General features: G+C 41.5%; 1 protein-coding gene across 1 annotated transcript in view; it reads right to left on the bottom strand.

Annotated features, from left to right (window-relative positions):
* CTNND2 (catenin delta 2) overlaps positions 1–22,930 on the bottom strand; it is a 473,749-nt gene that overhangs the window by 317,800 nt on the left and 133,019 nt on the right. The window contains 3 exon segments of the mRNA XM_014453371.2: positions 1–21; positions 24–159; positions 13,677–13,846. The exon segment at positions 1–21 is cut by the window's left edge and continues 266 nt beyond it. Of these exon segments, the coding sequence (XP_014308857.2) occupies positions 1–21; positions 24–159; positions 13,677–13,846 (327 nt within the window).

Raw genomic sequence — 22,930 nt, 5'->3', positions numbered from 1 at the left:
CGGGCAACATTGAGCCTGGAGTAGTAGAACGCCGGCGGGCGGCGCTTCCGCCAGCGGAAAGGCGCTCCCCAGGCTGGGCGCGAAAGGCTCCCGCGGCGGCGGCGGCGGCGGCGGCGCGGGCTCGGGCCCGGGCAGGTGCCCCGCGCGGCTCGTGGTGCCCTGTGCGCGGGAGAGCAGAGAACACGCGCGTTTAGCCGGGGAAGCTCGGCGCCCCGCCCGGCCCGCCCGCCCCCCGCCCGGCGAGGGAGGGACGCGGGGCGCCCCGCCGCCCGAGAGCACCAGGGCGTGTGGGATCCCGACGGCCCTCCAGCGTCAGGCAGGTGTTTCTCCAACAGAAAGAAAAAAAAAAAAAACAACTAGCAAAGGCGGCTGACAGTGGCAGCAGGTGTGGTAAAGGGGACAGTATTCTGCTTACGGGGCTAAGATGTTTCTGGAATAGCAGAGGCATCGCAGTAGTCACATGAGGATTTTAAAAGGCCACCCAACAGGGCCACCTTGAGCTAGTTGAGAGCAATCACGATTTGTTAGTGTTAAGGAGAAACTCAGGCATTAAATCTTTCTCCCCCCCTCCCCCGCCCCCATGGGCATTCCACTGGAAACAGTTTCTGCCTCCGAAACTGGCCAAGCTGCATACTTATCGGGAGAACAGCAAGGAGAGCATACTTCCTAGAGTTTATTCTGTGCTAGTGTCTTGCAAATTCTTCTTGGATAACAAAAAAGGAGGAGAAAGTATTATTTTGCAATAAAGACGCTTGGTCTTTCAGTGTGATGAAAAACACACACACACTTCTAGAGGAATCAGAGAAATTGCAAATTAAAAAGCCTCCCTTTTCTAGATTGTAATGCTGGGCTCCAAATCTTTCAGCATCTCTCTTTCTGTGGCTCACTTTTGAGAGCCCCCTGCAGCTGTGTCTTCACATTGAAAAGTCAGTGGTCCCCCTTCCTATACAAGAACACAAAAGACCACAAGGGCTGGGGCGGAGACAGTTGGAGGGGAAATCACTTTCCTTGAATCTCATCCAGAGACAAATTTGCATTCGAATGAAAACACTACATTGTCAACCTCTTCTGGGCAGGAGGTCTGGGAGGATCCCGGCTTCCCCGAGGACCAGAGAGGTTTCTGAGAGCAGGCTGGTGTGAAAAGTCGGGTGGGGTTGTACACACAGAAAGAGAGGCGCTGGGAAGGAAGGCTTTGAAATTAGGGATGGGAACTGGGTGGGGAGGAGGAAGCTGACGAGATGAAGGGAAGGGTGAGAGAGACTGAACAGATGCTATCCATTAAAAGTTTCAATTATGCCTCTCCACCCGTTTTGGAATGGCAACTGGCAAATAACAGACTGGGCTCTTCCATCCCCACATCCACAGCATTCCAAATTTTATCTGGGATGTCAGACTCATGCGAAAAGCTGAGGGAATTAAAGGAGCAACATCAAAATCCTCTAGTAAGAGCTGCATGGAAAGACAGGGAATCAAACTGTTGAAAGACATTCTCCATGTGAGGGGTGTGTGTGTGTGTGTGTGTGTGTGTGTGTGCGCGTATTTATTTACATATAATATACATATTTGGTATGTATGTGTAAGTCTCTCTCTCTCTCTCTCTCTCTCTCTCTCTCTCTCTCTCTCTCCCTCCCTCTCTCTGTCTCTCTCTTTCTTTCTCCACTGACAGATTCTCTCCTTGAACAAACTCTAGTGAAGCCCCTCTGTTTTGAACGAGGCCCTGTGCTCATCTCTGCATTGCACAGTTTTAGCAAGAATCCTACAGAATCCCTTCCTCTTCCCCCATGTCCGCTCACCCTCCCTATCAGAGTTCCTCATCTGCCACCGTCCCCAGGCGGCATCTCAGCACCCAGGCCTGCCTTCAGCAAGCATCCTGCCGGGTCACTTCAACCACAACCCCTTCCCCATGGTGTTTCCTCTTAGCAACTTTCTGCCCACTGACCCCGCCCTGGTCTTCAGCTATAAATTCCCATTTTTCTGTTGTTATATTTGCAATTGAACCTAGTCTAGACTGAGGTCTCTTTCCCCTATTGCAATCGTTTATTTCTGAATAAAATCTGTATTTACCAGTCCTCTGTTCAGTCTGATTCTCCCCTCACACCACAGAGCACGTATTTTGAGTTTAACAGTCGGTGGGAAGTAAATGTAAGCTCCATGATTTGTTCAATGATGTGTCTCCAGAAAGTAGAGCAAAGACTGATTCATAGCAGAGATGCCACGAATGTTTACGGAATGAATGAAAAAACTGTTAGTAAAGCTGGTCCCGAGGCTTTGGCAATGAGGGCTGTCATGCGCAGAGGAAGGTGGAGAAGCTGTGCAGAACTGTGCTTACCCTGAACCCCCGAGAGATATTTCAGCAGCATCCAGAGCTTGGGGGTGCTTAGACCCAATTCTTGCTTTCCTCTTGGAAGAAGTTCTGAGCATGAAATGTACAGACTGGGCTTCTCAAACCTGGCTGCACGTTATAATCGCCAGGGGAGCTTTTGAAGAGGTCTCAGTATCCATGCTGTACACTAGCCATTTAACTCAGAATCTCTGGAGGTGAGGCTTAACCATCAGGCTTTTTGGAAGCTCACCAGGTGATTCCAATGTGCAACCGAATGTGAAAGTTATCCCTAGAGCAGTGGTTTTCCAAGTGTGGTCCCTGTTCCAGCAGCTAGCATCCAGAGCAGTGCTGGCATCACCCCCTCTGACTGACTCAGAAACTCAGAAGGAGGGGCGCAAGGGTGTGCATTTTAGCAAGTTCTCTGGATCACGGGGATTTTGGTGATCCCTAAAGTCTGCAAGCCACTGAGCTAGAAGAGATTGTGATGCAGGGGATGGAGTGGGACTGAGTGTCTGCATTTCTAGCAGCTGTTGCTGGTCTGGGAAGCACTTGCTAAGGTGCAGGCAGTCAGCTTCTGCCTTCCCTTTACTTCTGCAGCTCTCCTGGGCCCTGAGCAATGTTCAGCAGCACAGGACCCAGCTGGCAAGGGACAGAAGAGCCTCAGGCAGCGATTTCTGTGAAGTCTTCTCACAGGAGCACAAGGAGAAAGAATTCCAGAGGGTGTGACGACAGCCCCTTGCTTACAACACAACAAACACTTTTCCTTATGTCTTGGATATACGATATTCATAATAACCATAGAAGACATTAATGGTGTTATTACCAAGTAGCAGAATCCTACATAATAAAAGCCTAATATGCTAAGTGTCTTGTCATGCATTCAACCAATCAAAGCGTAATATGCTAATGTATGCTAAGGCCGTTCAACCGCTTGCTATGATGTGCACTGAGCACCAGGGGGCAGATGCTCCAACAGGTAGGTTAGCTTGCTGCTGGGGTCCGGCCAATCAGGAGATAGCAAGATGGGCCAGACACACCCTGGAGCCCTCCCATGTCCCTCTCCGGCCCCAATTGTGCACTGATGGGGTCCCTCAGCCTGGCCTGAGCCCTCTTGCAATCCAGGACCCCTTGGGGGATGACAGAGAGCCGGTTTTGGCTCGATCCCGCAGGCCAGGCCGAGGGACCACACTGGTGCACAAATTCGATACCAATATGAAAAATTATTCTAATATTTAAATATTAGAATGACACAGATCCTAGAGAAACCTTGAATAAATTTTACAAACACTTTTCTTTTAATCTGTTGGAAATTTTTTTTTTTTTAATTTGTTGGAACTTTGAGTCTCAGGAATGCTAACTCTGTTGGATACTATTGTCTAATAAGGTTTGTTAAATAGCCGCAAATCTGCCGAAGTTTTGAGAACTACCACACTAGCTCCACAAATTTTGACAGGCTGTAGCAGCCACTCAAAAATATTTCTAAATATTGCAAGATATTGGTGAAATTTAGCCAATAATTTTTACATGAGAAGAGAAAAACGTAACCACTAAAATGTTATATACTCTTTCAGATTGATATTGTTCAGGGTGGAAATGTTTAAAATCTTCACTGTCTAATATGACAGCCAACAGACACAGTGGCCTAGTGGGCACTTGACATGTGCACTGGATTTTAACACACATTTGATCTGAACTATTTGATTTAAGTTGAATTTAAGTACTCAAATGTGGCCAGTGGCGACCTCATTGGATCACACAGTTGTATAAGCCCTTCTGCAGTTTACAATATATAATCCAGGGGTGTTACACTCCGTTCGGTGGCCTATGGAGTAAAAAGTGTCTAAGAATGGTTCTTTGGCTAAACTAAGAAATATGTTTTTGACACGAATTAGACAAAAACAGTAATCTTTAGGGAGCTTGTTTCCATTCTTGTGTTTATTTTTTTGTTCCATTGTGTAATTCATTTAGCAATTCTTAGCCAGTTAGGGATACAAAAGGCTGCACTTCAAGCCTACTGCCCAATTCATAGGCTGGCTTATTACTACCTAGCTCATTGGATTAAATATAATATATACACATTTCGACACACAAAGAATTGCATCCACTTTACTGTCGTGGAAGCTCAATTCTACCTTAAATGTATGTAAATACCACTAAACTGTAAATCCAATTTTAAAGTTAGAATTGCAAAACTTCACTTAAAAAATCAAAAAAAGACAACCACACCCTTCATCCCTGAGGATAGTTGGGCATGTGTATGTACTAGCAATGGGAATTAAAATACTATTTTATGATGAGACCTTTAGAAGAGAAAAGATGATATAAAAATTTTTCAATAGATTTGGAGAAGATTGGGCTCCAAAACTGTCCTGGATCACAGCATGAGCTCTTGGCAGGAACAGTTCCTGTTGGTGTTTTTATTTTCAGCTCTTTGAAGGGCTACTTTGTCACCCCTCCAAAATGGGGGACCAGGTATGTGAAATTGACAAGTAGAACATTGCCAGCAGATGCCCTGACAGAATAGCCTCTGACAGGCAGAGTTTTGTGAACATAAAATGTCATTCCTTTCTTGCTTCCTATTATGGGAACTTCATCAAGAGAAAAATGAAAAACATTACTTCCAATTTCTATGAATGCCGTATGTAGCTTACACCTCAGATTTAAAACATGTAGGAATTGTGTTTTAATGAGACAGGAGCAATACACCTAACTCAATAAAGCTCTGTCATATTAAATATTTCATCTGCATGATAGTTTACGTGTAAGTTTCAGAGGGATCAGATTTAGAATATACTACAGTAGTGGTTTTTATATTATACTAGAGGCTCAGTGCACAAAATTCATGCACGGGAGGGGGGTACCCTCAGCCCAGCCTGCACCCTCTCCAATCCAGGACCCATCGGGGGATGTCCGACTGCCACAGGGATTGGGCCTAAACCAGCAGTCGGACATCCCTCTCACAATCCTGGACCGCTGGCTCCTAATCGCTCACCTGCCTGCCTGCCTGGTCACCCCTAACTGCCCTCCCCTGCTGGCCTGATCACCCCTCACTGCCTCTATGTGCCAGCCTGGTCACCCCTTACTGCCCTACTGCTGGCCTGGTCGCCCCCAACTGCCCCCCCTGCCAGCCTAATCGCCCCCACTGCCCCACCTGTCAGCCTGGTTGCCCCCAACTGCCCTCCCTGCTGGCCTGGTCACCTCTTACTGGCCCCCATGCTGGCCTGGTCACCCCGAACTTCCCCCCTCTGCCAGCCTGGTCACCCCTAATTGTCCCCCATGCCAGCCTGGTCACCCCCAACTGCCTCCCCAGCAGACCTGGCCTGGTTGCCCCACGCAGCCTGCTGTTCAGTTGTTTGGTCATCCCTCATTAACCCTCCTGCTGGCCTGGTTGCCCCACGCAGCTTGCTTGTTCAGTCGTTTGGTCATCCCTCACTAACCCTCCTGCTGGCCTGGTCATAGGCAGCCATAGTGTGAGGGCATGATGGTCAATTTGCATATTACCTCTTTATTGTATAGGATGTTTGCATGTTTCACATGTGCACACTAGGTACACTGAGTCCTCCTATGTGACTGTGGAGTGCATTTATAACTATTTTATACAAGTGTTTAAGGGCAGATGTATCTTCAAAGTGTAGTGGAAAATAATGAAATGGAAATTTAGGCAATATTTACATTATTCCCATTAAATAACAGCACTCAAGTTCTATGCACTAATTTTCCCATTAAGTCAATAAACCATTAATAAGAGCCTAGTATATTCCATGTACAACTGAGGAGATGTTTGTGAAGGTCTCCCTAGTATCCTCTCACAGGGAGTATTGCACCTTGACATTACTTTGTTGATCTGTCATTGTTGTATTTTTGTTTGTACAGAATACTATCTGCCTCACAATTATGACACTGTTCTTTTCCAAGTGTTTGAGCCCCTGAAATTAGGGTGCTCTTGGACCAGAATGTGGCATCAGCTGTTTCCAGATTCCTTCTCATTGTATCTTTTGTAAAGGGGTGGGGATGGCATGGGATGATAGGGGGAAATTTTCTCTGCACTTGAAAACTCATGTAATCCTCACCCTTTGGGGATTTGGCAGTGAAAACCAAACCAAACCAAACCGCTGCTTGTAGCCAGTCAGCAAGAGCCTTGACAGCCTGGATTCTAAGGAATCTTGACTGCAAGTCATGTGCACCCAGGCCAATGCACAAAACCGCACTCAGAAAGCAGGTCCCTCACCAAGACACATTTAGACCTGCCAGGCTTCCTGGAATTGTCAGGCAGGCCCCAACTTGGGGACAGAAGGATATTTGCCCAGATTGCTGGGCAGCCAGGCCCACAGTGACAGGGTTGGGAACCCAGGATCCCTGTGGCTCCCCAGAGGGTAGCTTAGTGACTTGGGGTAAGCAGTGTGTTCCCCTTTGGCCATATTCATCACTTGTCATTTTTAGGAATTACTATCAGATCGCAAGCTTAATAATTCATGGAGTCTTCCCTTTGTAGGCAGTTCTGGTTGTGGTGACTAAAGTCCCTGCTGGGAAGAGTAGACCTGGCAAAACAGTGTCCTGAGAGGCAAAGGCAGCCAGCACATTGCTAAGGACGGCAGAGCCACAGGGTCGGGGCGAGGGAAGGGCCAGGAAGAGCCAGAACACAGGAACAGGAAGGAGTGGGGTGGGGTATTAGAGGGAGTGAAGAGAGCATTAAGTGGTGACAGGGCTGTGAGAAAGTAAAAACAAAGACGGAAGACTTCTTTCCACGAGTTAAAAAGCCTGAACCATTTTTAAATACCCCAAAACAGGACATGCTTTAAAATACCATCTTTGAAGAAATCCACTCTAAACCAAAACAAACTGGTAGCGTGATTGAGTACTATCAGCTACATATGCTGATTAAAACATCTGAGGATTTGTTGAGCTTTCCTAGGCTGCGTTTGCATAGGGCATTAAGCTTGCACTTATATACAAGCAAAGACATTTACTCTCACAACTTGGAAACAAGAAATCAGCAACTCCACAATGTAAACAGTCTTACTTAGGTGTCAGATGAAATGTCCTGTAATATGATGCAATTAAAATGAATCTACATCCCCACCTAAGTTTTGTGCCCTTGAACTTACTCCCTGGGATAAATGTGCTTGAACACTACTATCATTGCTTCCTAAATTTTACCTCTCCTTTGAAATTGTCTTCAGAAAGTGCCACTTTCTAAAATAATTCCCAAGGTAGAAAATCCTGATACCGCGAGAAACATTTGATTTCAGAAATAGCCAAGTAAAATCATCAAGTACCTTGTCTAGCAATTCCCTTGAGGAGGGCTGGTTTTGGTAAAAACACAAAACAAAGTAAAAAGGAGGCTCCGTACACAGTTCACAGACTGTCCCTGGAGTCACCACTGCTGAGATGAGGAAAGGCAGGGGTCACCAGGCAGTGACGTCCTGCTAACATTGAACGTGCCCAGAGCAAAGTAAACTTGAGCAACTGAAAAAACAAAGCACTTGGAAGGAATTCCTTTCTCTGGTGAGAACATCTCATTTCAAAGCACCAGGAGAGCTATGATTTTGGAGACAATAAGGGAGACTATCCCAAATGCTTTCTCTTTGCACGACTGCCCCAAAAGTATGAAAGAGGTGGGGAGTGTGGGTGAGAGAGATCTTGCAAACCACACTGTCCCTGTCAGTGGAGCTGGACGGATGTGGCAGTGGATCCATTTCCCAGGAAACAGAGTGCTGTAGGCTTTTGCATCCTGGGTGGTTTGCCTTCTTGCTGGCCTCCCTTTAATAAAAGTATGATTAGGAAAATTATGAATGAATATTCTGAAAGTATTTTGTATGGTCATTAATAGGGTCTGCCAGGGAAAGAACATTTAGAAGAAAAAATAAAACTTTATCTCTGAGAATATATAAGGAGGGGTTTCTTGATGGCAGCTCTTTCTAAAAAAGAAACATGAGCTTTGGCAAAACTACACTGCATAAAACTTTTATTTCAGCAAGATGCTCATTTAGTATGACTTCAATAGCTCAAATATTTGCTAAGAACAGGAAATGTTATAGTAGAATGCATACATGGCTCTCCCTGCCATGAGAACGTTTTCAATTATTAAAGTCAGATTAAATATATTTATGCTGGAAAGAGAAAAGGGAGGGAGAAGATTTTAAAGCAGAACAATGACAAAATATTTCCAGTAGGTAGGCACCTGAACACTCTCTCAAAAGCAAATAAACTGCCGCTTTCCCCAAGATATGCCAAGAAAAGTATACAAAGTGATATGATTTCTCCTCCGAATGCTGCATGATGTCCACTAAACATATCTCTGCGATTTTGTGTTTTCCAAGTAAACAGCTTTTATCATAATTAAGCAAACTGGAGAGATGTTACACTAGTCTTTCGGTATAACCCCCGTCATTCAACGATCAATAAGTAGGTGTTTATTGGGGGTTTGCTCATCCTTTGCACTCTGTGGGTCTCTGTGTCTACCAGGCCTTGACCTTCACAACTGCCTGATGTGAGAGTTCACCATTCATAATGTTCCAAACTCAACGAACACACCAGCCTCTGGCAGAAGTGAGCACACAGCATATTTATAATTATGATATAGCATCAATGAGAACTTTTTTATTTTATTTTATTGATTTTTTACAGGGAGGAAGGGAGAGGGATAGAGAGTTAGAAACATCGATGAGAGAGAAATATCGATCAGCTGCCTCCTGCACACCTCCTACTGGGGATGTGCCCACAGCCAAGGTACATGCCCTTGACCGGAATCGAACCTGGGACCTTTCAGTCCACAGGCCGATGCTCTATCCACTGAGCCAAACCAGTTAGGGCCCAATGAGAACTTTTAAGACACAAAGTCAGTGCAACGTTAAATAGATAGGCCGGATAAAAAAGAAATGGCAATTTTGCTTCTTGAAAGTTTATTGCTCTCCTAGAGTCTCTGCTATTGTTCAGTTTTCTTTAACAGAACTATCGCACAATTCTTAACTTCCTGCAGCAAGCAGGTGTTTCCCTAGGATTATGCCTGTGCTCACACTTCTTCAGTTCTGCTGGGGAACATGAAAGTGGCTTTAAAATCTTTAGGTTCCTGTGAGACTTTCTTACATCTTGCATATTTGGTTTCCTTGAAGGGCGAAATGCTTGATGAGACTACTTGATGAGACCTCCTTGCTGTCCTGTCAGCAAGCCAGGCCACCCCATCCAGGAGCCATGCGTTTGCTGTCCCCCAGCTTCCTCCCTCTTCTCCTTCATGTCTTCACCCAAAGGGCACCTTCTCCACAAGGCCTCCTATGCCACACCCACCCAGCACTTTGAGTCCCACTCATCCTATACTGCATTCATTTCCTCCTTATACGGAAGGCTGCAAACCTTATAGGAATCACTGTCATCTAAAAAACTATGCAATTGACTTATTTACTGTGCTGATCTTCTGAGTCCCTACCACTGATTCTAGAATCGTTCTTGGAGGTCAGGGTCCTATTTTTTTTTACTATTTCATACCAAGCAGATACATCAGCTCATGGCATACAGCAGGCACACAATAAACACTCTGAGTGCTTTAAAGAATAACCCAGAGACACGTAAATGTAATGGAAAGACTAGATCTATTTTCATGGAGGCACCTCAAAACAGCCACACAAAGGTCACGGTTGGCCTAGAGGAGGAAGGGAAGAATGGAGGAGTAACCTACAGACTGTTAGATGCTGGAGCAGGGTAGCTGAGAAGAATGCTGAGAGCAAGGAGAGGAGTAGCAATACATGGACTCCTATTACTTCCCGGAAAGGCCTTGGGGTTCTTGGGAAGAATCTTATACTCTCTCTCCTCCAGCCAAGCCCCACAAGCTCATCCTAGAGCCTATGGAGAATGACTTTCAAGGATTTTAGTTAGGGAAATACAAGAGAACGAATATTTTATGACAATTTTTGTGACCCAGTTTTATTCAAACTGATACAATGGGGCAATGCAGGCTGCGCACATATTGCCAGGGCCTGGCATAGAGCCTGGTGTTGATAACTGAAACGATGATTATGTTGAATAAACTAGATTTTTAAAAATTGAAATTAGGATCATTGAACATTTGTGATATTGCTTTGAAATTACATTCCAATTTGATCTATGACTGAGAGAAAATCACTGAGATTGAAAAATCACTTGCTTTAGAATTACACCTTCTCTTCAAGACCAAGCAATGAAATGTTTTTCTGTTGATTATTGACCTTATTAAATTGGTCTGATATCTACTGCCATAATTTGAAATTTACTAGCCCTTTTTGGGACTTTATGACTATAGGATATTCTGAAAATTAATCTAGCCTTGAAGTAATGAGCTTTAGCACCCGTCAGAATATTGAAAAGAATGAGTCACAGGACTCTGCAAAACCACTGGAATAAAGGGATTCCCAAGACAATCCTATGAAGGAGATCTTACTGGAATTTTCAAGGTATAAAGCTAACTGCTGAGTGAAAATATTGGCTTACATGTTCAGCATTTCTCTGGCAATTTTGAAGTCACAGGTCCTATAACTCAATAAAACACACCTCTCATACTGCAGCACACTAAAGCTGAAAATAAATCTTGGTACCGATATCCATCCACCACTTAGCTGAAATAAACAGAACTCAGATAGTCACCAACAGCCTCACTCCTATGAATTGGGTGAATTAGATTTCAGTATTTAGATTACATCCTACACACTTGCCAGGTAAATGAGTAATGCCAATAACCTTTGCCTCCAACTAATCACCTTGAACATTCACATTTATAGATGCCTTCAAACTGTAACCCTGATGACTTCAAATACAGAGCTCTGGTATCTTTACAACTTAGATATACTTTCTGATTAAACTTTAAAGCAGACTTTTAATGTGAGGCCCAATCTTGTCAGTTTAGAGTTTCTACTGTTTTAGTCCATGGCAGTTAGTGGAAGATAGAATAGACTCCCACAAGGAGGGACACCCTCAACATGGAAACAGATACCTCACCACATTGCTTGTCTGCATTTATACACCTCTTAATAGGTTCAAACTGTAGATTCATTTGATTGAAGTGAGATATATATATATTTTAAAGCCTAGACTTTGGGTGGTGGGCACATGGTGCACTATACAGATCTTGTGACATAGAAACCCACACCTAAAACCTGTATATTCATGTTGACTAATGTCACCCCAATCAATTTAATTAATCAATCAATAAATTAATTAATTAAAAAAACCCTATGAAACACTTTCTTCTAGAATGATCAGATTTCAACTCAGTCAACATTCTGTTCCTATTCTCACTGTTGCTGCCTTAAAATGGGACATGACAGCTTGTCTAAATGTGATGATCTTGAGTTTCCAAGTCTCTAAAATGTAAATAGTAATACAGCCCTTTTGGGGAAATTAAATATAAGGATGTACGTAAAACAGATTATTTCTAGGTGCTCAATAAATGCTAACTATTAATTTTATAAGAAAGCTTTGATTATTGCATAGCTTTGTGTGAACAGGTTTACAGGATGCTCACAGTTTAGTTGTAACAAAGTGATAAGTTGGAGGCAAAGGTCATTGGCATTACTCATTTACCTGGCAAGTGAGTAAGTTGAAGTTAACTTATTTTGCCTTTTATATTGATATTTCCATTTTTATGATGCTCATTTATATGGAAATACAGATTTTTTTTTCAAGTTGACTCACTGTTTTCAACTCAAATTACAGGGGTCTCAGATATTTATGAGAAAAGTAGAACTTTATGGTTTTTCTAGGTACATGTCTAGGAACTGGTAAAAGCTAAGTCCATGGCTGTCATAGGTTAATTTGAGTATAAAATGTGCCTTATTTCTGAATGTGGCTTCTTCCACTAAGAAGTATGGCTGGATATCAGGGTTAAAAATAGCTGTATCTCACTTGTTTATTTCAAAAAATTAAATAACAATTTTTTATTCTCCGAAAAAAGCATAATATTATTCTTTGGGGTTACTCATATAAAGAAAAAGGGACAGGACTATCTTCTCAGTAAATCTTTTATTTGCCACTCCCTTTTATCCACAAATTCTATAGCTCAGCATTACCACGTAAAAGTTACAAAGCAATGATGGACAAGGGTTTTACTTGAAGAACACAATCATTTTTAAAAAATATTGCTGGGCAATAAGTTAATAATAGAAATGCACTGAGACTTTTCAGGTTTTGTTTCATGTATATCCATGTCTCCTTAAGTAGGCCTCTCATAGTGACTGTACTATGCCATTCTAAGTCGCCCTGCCTCCTCTCTGGCAGCAGACATTTATTGGGGGCCATGTGGATGGCAAGAAGCTGCTGATTAAGATGAAAATGATCCTGCCCTCAAGTAACTTTCAGTTTAGTTGGAAAGACACATGGATGGAATAATGACAATAAACTGGTGACAAAGATATGTTTGGTTGTTTTAGGAGCCAGTGGTGGGTCAGATAGCATATATACCAGCCAATAAATGCAGAAAGGGTGAAATCTATCTAGCCAGCTGAAGGGATTGCTTTTGGAGCTGTGGGTTCTTCATTCCAAGATCAAGGGATTAAAAGGGCCTTATGCTGCTGAAAATAAGTTCAAAATAGCTTAAAACAAGATACAATACATCTAGGTTGATAGAATATATCTTGAACTCTAAAGTTATTAAAACAAAAATACCTACCTACCTATATACCTATCCATCCATCTATCCATCCATCCACCCATCCATCTATGGATCTAGCACAACATTTACACTTTTTATGAAAAAAATTCAGATTAGTAGCTACTTCTAATGTCTACTAACCTGGAGCTGGTTTGAATGGCAGCTAATGAATCTGTGCACTGAAACTATAAGAACAAGTATACACCTTAAAGGAACAACTAAGGGTACATTTCAAAAAAACTTGACAAAGTGTAACTATTCCTGAATGATCACAATTATCTTCAGAATAGTTCTACATACTTGATTATGCATTGGCATTATGTTTCTTTATATGAGTCACCCCAAAGAATAATTTCATGCTTTTTTAGAAGAATAAAAATTGTTTCAGGTGCACACACAAAAGTAGAATGCATGCCATATTTATATCTCATATAGACACAGAAATAGTAAGGACACACATTCACATACCCATACAGATAAATATATACAGTGTAAATATAGCATGAACAACTCACAGATATTCCTAAAGAACACATGTTTACAACTCAGTGTTATTCCATAATGGCATTTTATTATTCATTTCCTTCACTCACAGCACCAAAGGCATCTTTAGGAAGTTGTGGGGCATGTCGCAGAAAGGCAGGAGGGGTCACGGTGGCTTTCTCACAGCTCTGCTCCAGGACTGTCCCCTTGGACCCCACCGATCAACACAGCAGAGGGCCCCATTCTCACACATACCTGGCTGAAGCTCTGGCCAGCACCTCGGGCTTGTGTGCTGCGGGCGGGGAGCGATGGGGCTGTCTCACCCAGGGCCAGGGTCTGGTTGCTATGGTAGCTGGCTGGATACTGGAAGGACCCTTCAGGTTTGGAATTGAGCTGAAGTGCACTCTGGGAGAGCAGGCTGGGCCCTGCATTGAAAGTCATTTAGAGCAGTAAGTGACAGCCTCAGTGAAGCAGAAATGACATGTATTATTTATTGAGAGTAGCCTAGAATTATCACACACATGATTCCAGCCATCTATGCTTTGAATTCTGAGAACTAAAATGACCATATAATTTGACTCCAGCTCTTAAATGAGATTTTTTTTTTGAGGTTTAGAGTTCTCAAATGAGTAGTTTTTTTTTTTTTTCAAATGATCTCATCCTGACCTACATAGACATATTTCTTATGAGACACATTAGTTAATCAAGTAGTTATTTTTGGATCAGACAATATCAGAAACATTTAAGAGTCCACCTATTAATACATATTAATTGCATTAATATAATTATATCTCCTACTTAATTATCAGGCTGCTAAAACCCTCAAAACCTTCCAATCAGTAACAAATTTTATAGTATAAATAGTGACGTAATACCTCAACCCCTAAAGGGTTGACAGTGCTTAAAATATTAATAGCTCTTCCTACAATGTAGAATTCGCTCTTTCTCAGAGGATTTCTGATGGATAGTAATCTTTGCCATCACATCTGTGCACAGCAGGAGAACAAAGACAGGACACAGTGCTACAGATGGTGATGTTAACATGGCTGACAGTGCAAGTGATGGAGCAGTGGGAAGACGTTCCTGGCTTCATCCTTAAATTATACTTTGCAAAAGAAACTGTTTTATTTCCTTGCATTTCATGTAGATGGGATCCTTGCAATAGTTTGTTCATGTTCTTTTTAAGCAAAATTTCTTTAATCAAATTTCATATTTACTTAGGGAATTAAAAAAGAAGTATAGAGGAGTGGAAGTGTACTTGTCAATTTTCATTGTGTATGTTTGAAAAAGGATTGGAGTAAGTAGAGTGAGTTGGGAGGAGGAGGATTTGGCAACACAAATTTTCTCATGTTATGTTAACCATAGAGCAAGTTACTTCTTTTTGGATGGAAGGAAATTACATACACACAGACTAAGACATAATTGCTATCTCATCCTTTATATCTCTCTCTCTGGCTGTTTTAGACAATAGAGTCTTTTCTAATAAGTGTGAGCAAATTTCAAGATCTTTATTTCTTTCTTTTAAAGAATATAACGTAACTTTATATTTCAACCAAGACTGCAAATTTGATGTGGCATAAGCCTTATTTTTATGAAATAATGTGTGCTCTTTAAAAAACATTGGTTCGTGCAATTTTTACCATCTAAGACCCTCCCACCCCCTCTGATACCCCGATGGACATTTTGAACAATGTAAAAATATTTTTTCATCATTGGATATTAAATAATAAGCCAATTAACTAACATGGTAAACACTTGGTATTTTGGGATCTGTACAGTTCCTGGAAAAAAAAGGAAGAAAATAAAAACATTTCCATCCAACCCTATTTCATCATGAAGAGCATAACAAAAGTACAATTGTAATCCGTTTTCTTTTAATTTAGAAAATAGAGTCCCAAGAAAACAGCATATACCAGATGGCGAAGTTTGCAATAGCCAGCAAAAAAATCGTTTAATCCATACTGATGGTATTATAGGCCCAATCACCAGCTATATGATGTCTCTATGGGGAGTGCATATTCTGAGTGTTTCATTCTGGACTCCAGGAACATATTGCCCCCACTGCTGATGTGAAAACTGCCAAAAAGGGAGACAGAACCAACAAGTGGTCTTTGAGGCACAGGGGAGGGCAGGCTGAGGTATGGGACAGCTTCTGGAAGGGAAGGGAGACCACAGATGGGAAGGGAAAGGGGGACCATTGATGGGGGCAGGGATGGGTGGGGATTGACTGCCAGAGGAGAAGGTATAGTAAGCACTGGGAGGATGGTGACGAATTCTGGCCAAGGGTTTTCTCCTTGGTCCCTACCTTCCTGAACGCCACAACCTAATGGGAGAGAATGAGCTATGGTGGAAGAGCCAAAGCCCTTTAAGGCTAGTGGTCACTGACAACAGGTACCTTCCCACTAGACTTTCTTGGGCTATTTCTCTGCCCAAGCCCTGCCACGTCTCCTGCCCCAAGATAAAGCATCTCCAGGGCAGTGAAAACTGAAACAGATACAACAGTGCACACAGACCTTTGGAAATGTCAATAAAATGGAATAAAATAAAATATTTACTCTCATATAAATAGTTTAACACAATCTATAAAGCAGAAGAGTTGCATGTCCTGGTTATTTGCCTTTCAAGAAAAACCATGTGACTTTACACTGATGAACTTTATTATAGATATAGTTAGCAAGCAAAACGATTTATAAATTCTGAATAGATTCATAAAATTAGCCCCAGAAACCTACAAATGCTTTCCTTGTAGGATCTTAAGGTGACAATTGAAAATCCTTTTCAAAAGGTATTTCAGTTAAAAATATGATTTGTGTGCTCCTGAAATATACATCATGAAATAATCAGATTTGTTCATCTTTTATACAATCAGCCATGTATTTGATCAATACTCAATGAAAACAAACCAAAATTCTCCATCTCATTACTTTGTTCACACATCTCCAGCATAAAACGTCAATGTACTCTGACAAAGGTAATTGAAGTAATGAGCAATATATCATAATATTACAACAGTGACACATCACCTGTCAAGGATGAAACAGTCAGGACAACAGGCAAAAATTTTAGAACGATTTTACCATCGCTCGCTAGGTTTCAAATCAACAGCATTATTCATTCCAATTTAGAAAGAACAGCTACATGAGACTATGGAAAAAGCTAATATGATAGAACAAGTCATAATTACTTTATTATACAAGTAAAATTTACATATAACTAACACTTGATTAGCTTTACCAACATTACTGTTCATCGAAGTAGAAAATACCAATTTTCCACAGATTTCAAAAGCATTTATTGCTTTTAGCTGTAAATCATGATTTTTTTCCTCTAAAACTTAAGGGTTTCCATCAAGTCTTGCTTTTGGGCTAGTGTTAAAATTAGGCTGCAGTCTTTTTTTTTTAAATATATTTTATTGATTTTTTACAGAGAGAAGGGAGAGAGATAGAGAGTCAGAAACATCGATGAGAGAGAAACATTGATCAGCCGCCTCCTGCACATCTCCTACTGGGGATGTGCCCGCAATCCCGGTACATGCCCTTGACCGGAATCGAACCCGGGACCTTCCAGTCCGCAGGCCGACACTCTATCCACTGAGCCAAACCGGTTTCGGCTAGGCTGCAGTCTTGAGGACGCAATGTATCTGCAAGGTGATGGGGGCAATGCAAGAACACTTAGGGTGGGAGGAGAGAAAGAGACCTAGACTTGAAACTCCAACCAGGTAAATGGAATCTTGCCTTCATTGCACTTAACTGCTCCAGAAGAAACTTCAACTATGAGGAACAGGGGGTCACAATGTCCTCTGAGATCAGAGAAAGCAGAGGGCACACTCGGGTATGTACACTTCCAGGACATTGACTTGGTCACAGTGATGTCTTGGACCATTCTTCACCTTGCTCCTCCTGGGACAAAGCTGAACTCAATATCTACTCAAGATAACTCAGCCCAGGGGCCAGGAAGAGGAAGTGAAACCATTTTTTAATAAACGGATAAAACTCCAGAGAGCATGTGTCCTTGATCTGATCAAGACACACTAGTCCCAACTGGACAGAGGGGAGAAATTCTAAGGGTGCTAAAGAGATGAGGGTCATGGAATCTTCCAATGATCCTAGAAAGACACCTGGGGCAAAGCTGGAGTGAAACACTAATGTCTCATTATGCTTTCAAATATATGAAGTGACTACAGACCACATAGCAACCTGTGAAAAGACTGCCCTTGTATCTTTCCCTTGTTGTTAGAGGTGTGGCGAAGTCAGCCAGCGTCCCACACTTGGTAAAATGAAGATGAGGCTTGGATCCTCATCTTCTATCTCCAAGTCCAGAAGTTGTTATCATTTAACGTCAAAGCACTATTTAGGTCATATACACACATCAGCATTTTAAGGTTGAAAAATCCATCCCTACATAGAAGTCAGTTTGTTTGCAGGAGAAATCTTCACCCTTCAGATTGTGGGACTCCCCCAAGGAACCTCTCCTTAGAGAATCTGGGTGCTGACTAGGAGCTTGGAGTCCATCATCAGTGGGAGGAGACTAACCTCGGCCCATGAAAAGATCACCATGTTAATTTTCTGTGAAGCTGAGACCCACGTGCAGGTTGTAATAACACATACACTACCATGTACAGACAATTTCTTCTCATTTTCTTTTTAAATATATTTTTATTGTTGATAGTATTACAGATATCTCCAGTTTTCCCCCCTTTCCCCCCTTCCCAGTCCCTACCCACCCCTGAGCTCTTCACTACCTTATTGCCCATGTCTATGGCCTAGGTATATATATATATATAAGTTCTTTGGTTTAGCTCTTCTCGTCCCGCCCACCCCAACCCCACATCAAGGTATGTCAGTCTGTTCCATGCAGCTGTAAAAAAGAGGGACCTCTTACCCTTTGGGACAGCATGGATGGACCTAGAAAATATTATGCTAAGTGAAATAAGCCAAACTGAGAAAGACAATTTCTTCCAAATAGAACTAGATATTTTAGAATTTTCATAATCATGTGTACTCATTTTGTTGAGACTTCATCTAGAATTACTAATTATTTCCTCTTTAGCCGAACACCAGTCCCAGAATACAGGAAACCTTACCTAGACTAGATTCTTTGCAATAATACAGAAAATGCTAGAGGTCTTCAGTATGGCATTCCCAAGGCATTATTTAGAATTCAGCAGTCCTGGGCTCTAGTCCACCTTCCGTTGGTGAAAGTACGGATAATGATGATGATGATGATGAAGATGCTGCTGCTAGTAATACCAGCTAACCTCCACCGAGCACTTCCTAAGTTCCATGGACTGCCCTGGGCACTTGACTTCTATTAACTTATTGAATCTTAACAAGACTCCAGTGAGGAAAGTACCCTCAGCCCTAGTTGTGGTGACAGACCTGGAGGTCCCACTCACTGAGACCACAGAGCTGGTGGTGGGGCTTGGTGCTCACAAGGCAGTCTGGCTTCAGAGTGTCTGTTCTTAACCACACTGCAGCTTTCTGTCTCTACAAATTTAATCTCTGCAAATTTGAGCACCGAATGCGATAATGGATGTGCAAATGCTTAGAAAAATATAAGTTGCTCTATAAACATTAGTTATTAGTATTATTGTCTAATTATCTAATTGCATAGCCAATTAGAGAATAATAAAGCCTTGATTGGAATTTGTTTGTCCTAAAAACCTTACGACAGTACTGTCCCATATATCACTTAGTGCTTTCTTTCAACACCCTGTGAGCTTTCATTTTACAAATGAGACTTTCAAGACATAGATCATTAAAATGGCCTGCTTGATATTAAAAACAAAATCTAGTGTCAGGGCAACGAGATAAGAAAAACAAAGTTCTCTCTCTGTTCTCTCAGCCTGAAATTCCATTCTCTGTCAACCTCAAACTCATTCTTAAAGTGCTGTTTAAATGTCACCTCCATGTAGCCTGCCCTGATGTCTGACTGTCCAGGGAATATTAATCCTATCCCTCTATGTTACCTTAACCCTCTGAACAGTGAACAGACTAGACTGGGGATTTTAATTGTTTAGCAGAGGGATTTTGCACAGTATCACACATCTGGAAGGAGGCTGAACATTTATGGTAAAGGCAGCAGGGCTCTGTGCTTAGATACCGGAGAGACCAGCACCAGGGCTTTGCTGTGCAGAGAAAGGAAACCTACAGTAATCTTAGCGTGGGTAGTGGCTTCATTGGGAAGGGAGAAAAAGTTGCTTATTTAGGAGACATTTTAAAGGAAAAGCTCACGAAGACATGGTGATCAAGTGGAGACAGGAAATGAAGAAGAGCCAAAAGTTACTGGACACTCTTCAGCCGACCACTGGAAGGATAATATTACTGCCAACACTCCGATGTCCCAGGAGTTTCCCGCACTGCAGAGTGAGTCCTTCCAGAACATTGAGCAGACAGAACTGCCCTGTGACAATCAGCCACGCACCTTCTGTTTCCACAAGTTTTAAGGTGATTTATCGAGAGTTGCTAATTCTGGTCTGCTTCAGTTGAACATCTGTCCCGGAATACAACATATATTCACTCCATGGGTATGGAAAAAGCAGAAACTCACACCATGTGGCATTCCCAAGGGAAAGATTGGCAGGACATTGTGTGTGTTGACAACTCAGTGTTTTGGGGAAGGATGGACTTGGTTTTTAAATTACTTGGAGGTGATGGTGGGAATTTACTAGTATGTAGTTAGAAAGCTACCCTGGGCTTGATTTTAATACTGGCTCTAACATAATCTGACAAATTTAATCTTTCTAGGACTTAAATAATTTCCAAGTTCAACGTTTGATTATGTGTAAATGAAATTTCAGGACAGAGATAAAACTATCAAAATGATCAGTATGGAAGCTGAAGCCACATGAATAAAACAAGGTCTCTAAAGAGGAGTTATCAATTGAATTCCAAGGGATCATTTTACTACTAAAAGAAAAGTGTTGTTAACAAGAATGCGTTAAACAGGTAGGAGATCTAGGCAATGTCTGAAATAGGTGCTCATGAGTGCTTTGTGAGCCTGCTAAATCAGGACAGTTAGAGGAATAAAAACCCTACAAATTGAGGTGGACGCTTTGAGCACTGGACACTGGACAGTAGCGGCTTCATTAAGATTTAACTTTGTCAGGAAGTTTAGAAACATCCCATAATTACTCTTAGGCTAAACTGATTCTTTTAAAATGATATCAAATCTTTATGTAGCCCTTGAAAAATAATGCCAAGAAGATTCACAGCTATCTGTAACTGACAGAGAATTCGCGTTCATTCCCACTCTCTTGCTATTCAATCTCTGTGGAAGGTTAAGAATGATTTGGAGGTTAAGTGTTACTTTATTTTAAATGAGAGTAAATTGTTAGAGCAAGATCAAATAAAGAGAAAGGGGAAATCTCTTTATAGAAAGCATTAAGTGAGAATAAAAAGAAGAGGGGGTGGAAATTATATATATATATACACACAAAAGAACTGTTATAAATTACAAAATCAATAAGAAAAACTACCAATTCTTTGTACGATTATCAAATTGATTTTAATCAAGCTCAAAGCACTTTAGTCATACCTAACTACAAGTTAACTCTATAGAGTAGAAATATTGACTTTTGCTTAAATTGCCCTATTAATAAGTTTCATTTATAGCAGCAGTTTCTTCTTTATGGGCTTTGGATGAACTTGTCAATTTACAAACTTAACTTGGAGTAAGAAGCCGCTAGCCGTGATAAACTGGTTCCTTGCCCCCAGTCTTCATTAGTAACCCCAAAACCTCATAGTACAAGCTCTGCCGAGGAATCCCCTGAAAACAGTCCTTGAACCAGCTACCACTCCTAAAATTAACTGAGGGGAAAACTTGTTATGCCAGGAAACGTAGAGTGATGTGGTTGTTCTATGGGCAGGTGTGTTTTTAAACTTCATTTCAAAGTCTATCCCCAGAAGATCGATTCCATGTGGTCAACTGCTTTCCATGTTTAATGCTTTATGTGAAAATTAAAGCTGTAATGGTCTCAGGAATAGAGAAGTACTCACTTAGCTTTTAAAACTGATTTAGATTCAACCAATGTTACTGGCTTAATTAATTTGCTTTTTCAAGTTTTACCATGTATGGAAAATTGAGCATTGGTAAAGTGTCCACACTATGCAATAACTTACTTAGTTCTTTACTTCTGTGCGCAACGGAGGGACATGAGCAACAACTAAAGTTCAAATGTACAACTTTAAATAAAATTGTATAGTTCAAGAATGTATTTTGTGCATTGGATTTGACATGACATATATGACCTGTATAATCATAGAATGGTATTTTTATAGTTTGCTCCATTCTCTAAGTATTTCCTTATAAAAGTTTATATTCAGATTATTTACCATTTAAAAAAAATAAATGTAGCACAAAGTCAGAAAACATTATATATATTTCTTTATAAATTAATTGTCCAAGGTAATGGGTTCATATTTCTTGTTATTAATAATTATGAAAAGAACTGAAAATTAATACAAATAAATTTAGAAGAAAACTAAATTTAAAAGCTCCATCCTGACGACACTATACTTTATTTGTGGACTTACACCAGCATCAAAACCAGCTTTGGATCTGCTGGAAATCTCTTCCTTAGATACCCGCATGGCCTGCTTGTGCCATTTTCTCAGGTCCCTGATCAAACACCTTCTCACAGTGGAAGACTTCCTGGCCCTTTGATCATTCTCTCAAAACTAGAGAGGCTCTCAAACTTTCCGGTCTCACGAACTTTCACACTCTTGAGAGTCACTGAGGACCCCAGAGAGCTTTTATTTCTATGGGTGATAAAGAATGCTACTTAGTGTATAAAAACTGGAAAATATTTAAAACAGGAGGATACATCAAACACCCTCCATGAGCCCTCCGAACAATGATGCTTTTATTCCCTGTGGCGCTCTCATCCTGTGAGACCCTCGTTCTCACCTAACTCTCTCTGTGTGGGGGTGAGCACGGATACGGAAAATAACATTGGAGGATTATTGTGAAAACTGGTGCCTTTTCAGAGCCCCCGAGAGGGTCTCGGGGACCCCCAGGATTTCCAAGTATCCAGTACCGGCGTTGACATTGCTTGCAGTGATTACCACCTGAAATTACAGTATTTAAATGGCTTGATTTCAGAATTTCCTGACTAGAGTATAAATACCACAAGGCAGAGACTCTGTGCCACTGAATAAGTGTTTAAAACACATATGTAAAAAAATGAGTGACTGTAACACATACCTGGGCCTATAGTGACAAAATAAAACCTCAGTATATTAAGATTTGCTAACATCAGTTGCTGTGGAAGTGACTTATTATTTGATCAGAGGCAGTTTTAGTGTTTTAACTTCTGAGGGATCCCACAACACATCTCCATAAGGTGTTACCAGGAGACCTTGCCTTCCGCTATCTCTGGGGGAAAGTCTGCTTATTCTGATTTTCTAATGAGGGCTTTCAGCCTCTACTTTTGCTCATGCTCATACCAGTTCTGATACTGTCCTTGCTTTCGCCAGCTTGCACCTGATGCTCATATTAAAGTTGTGGGC

The sequence above is a fragment of the Myotis lucifugus genome, unplaced genomic scaffold, assembly GCF_000147115.1.
Source record: "Myotis lucifugus unplaced genomic scaffold, Myoluc2.0 scaffold_0, whole genome shotgun sequence".
Lineage (NCBI taxonomy): Eukaryota > Metazoa > Chordata > Mammalia > Chiroptera > Vespertilionidae > Myotis > Myotis lucifugus.
Note: the sequence above shows the minus strand (reverse complement) of the source record. Positions and strands in the feature narration are given on the sequence as shown.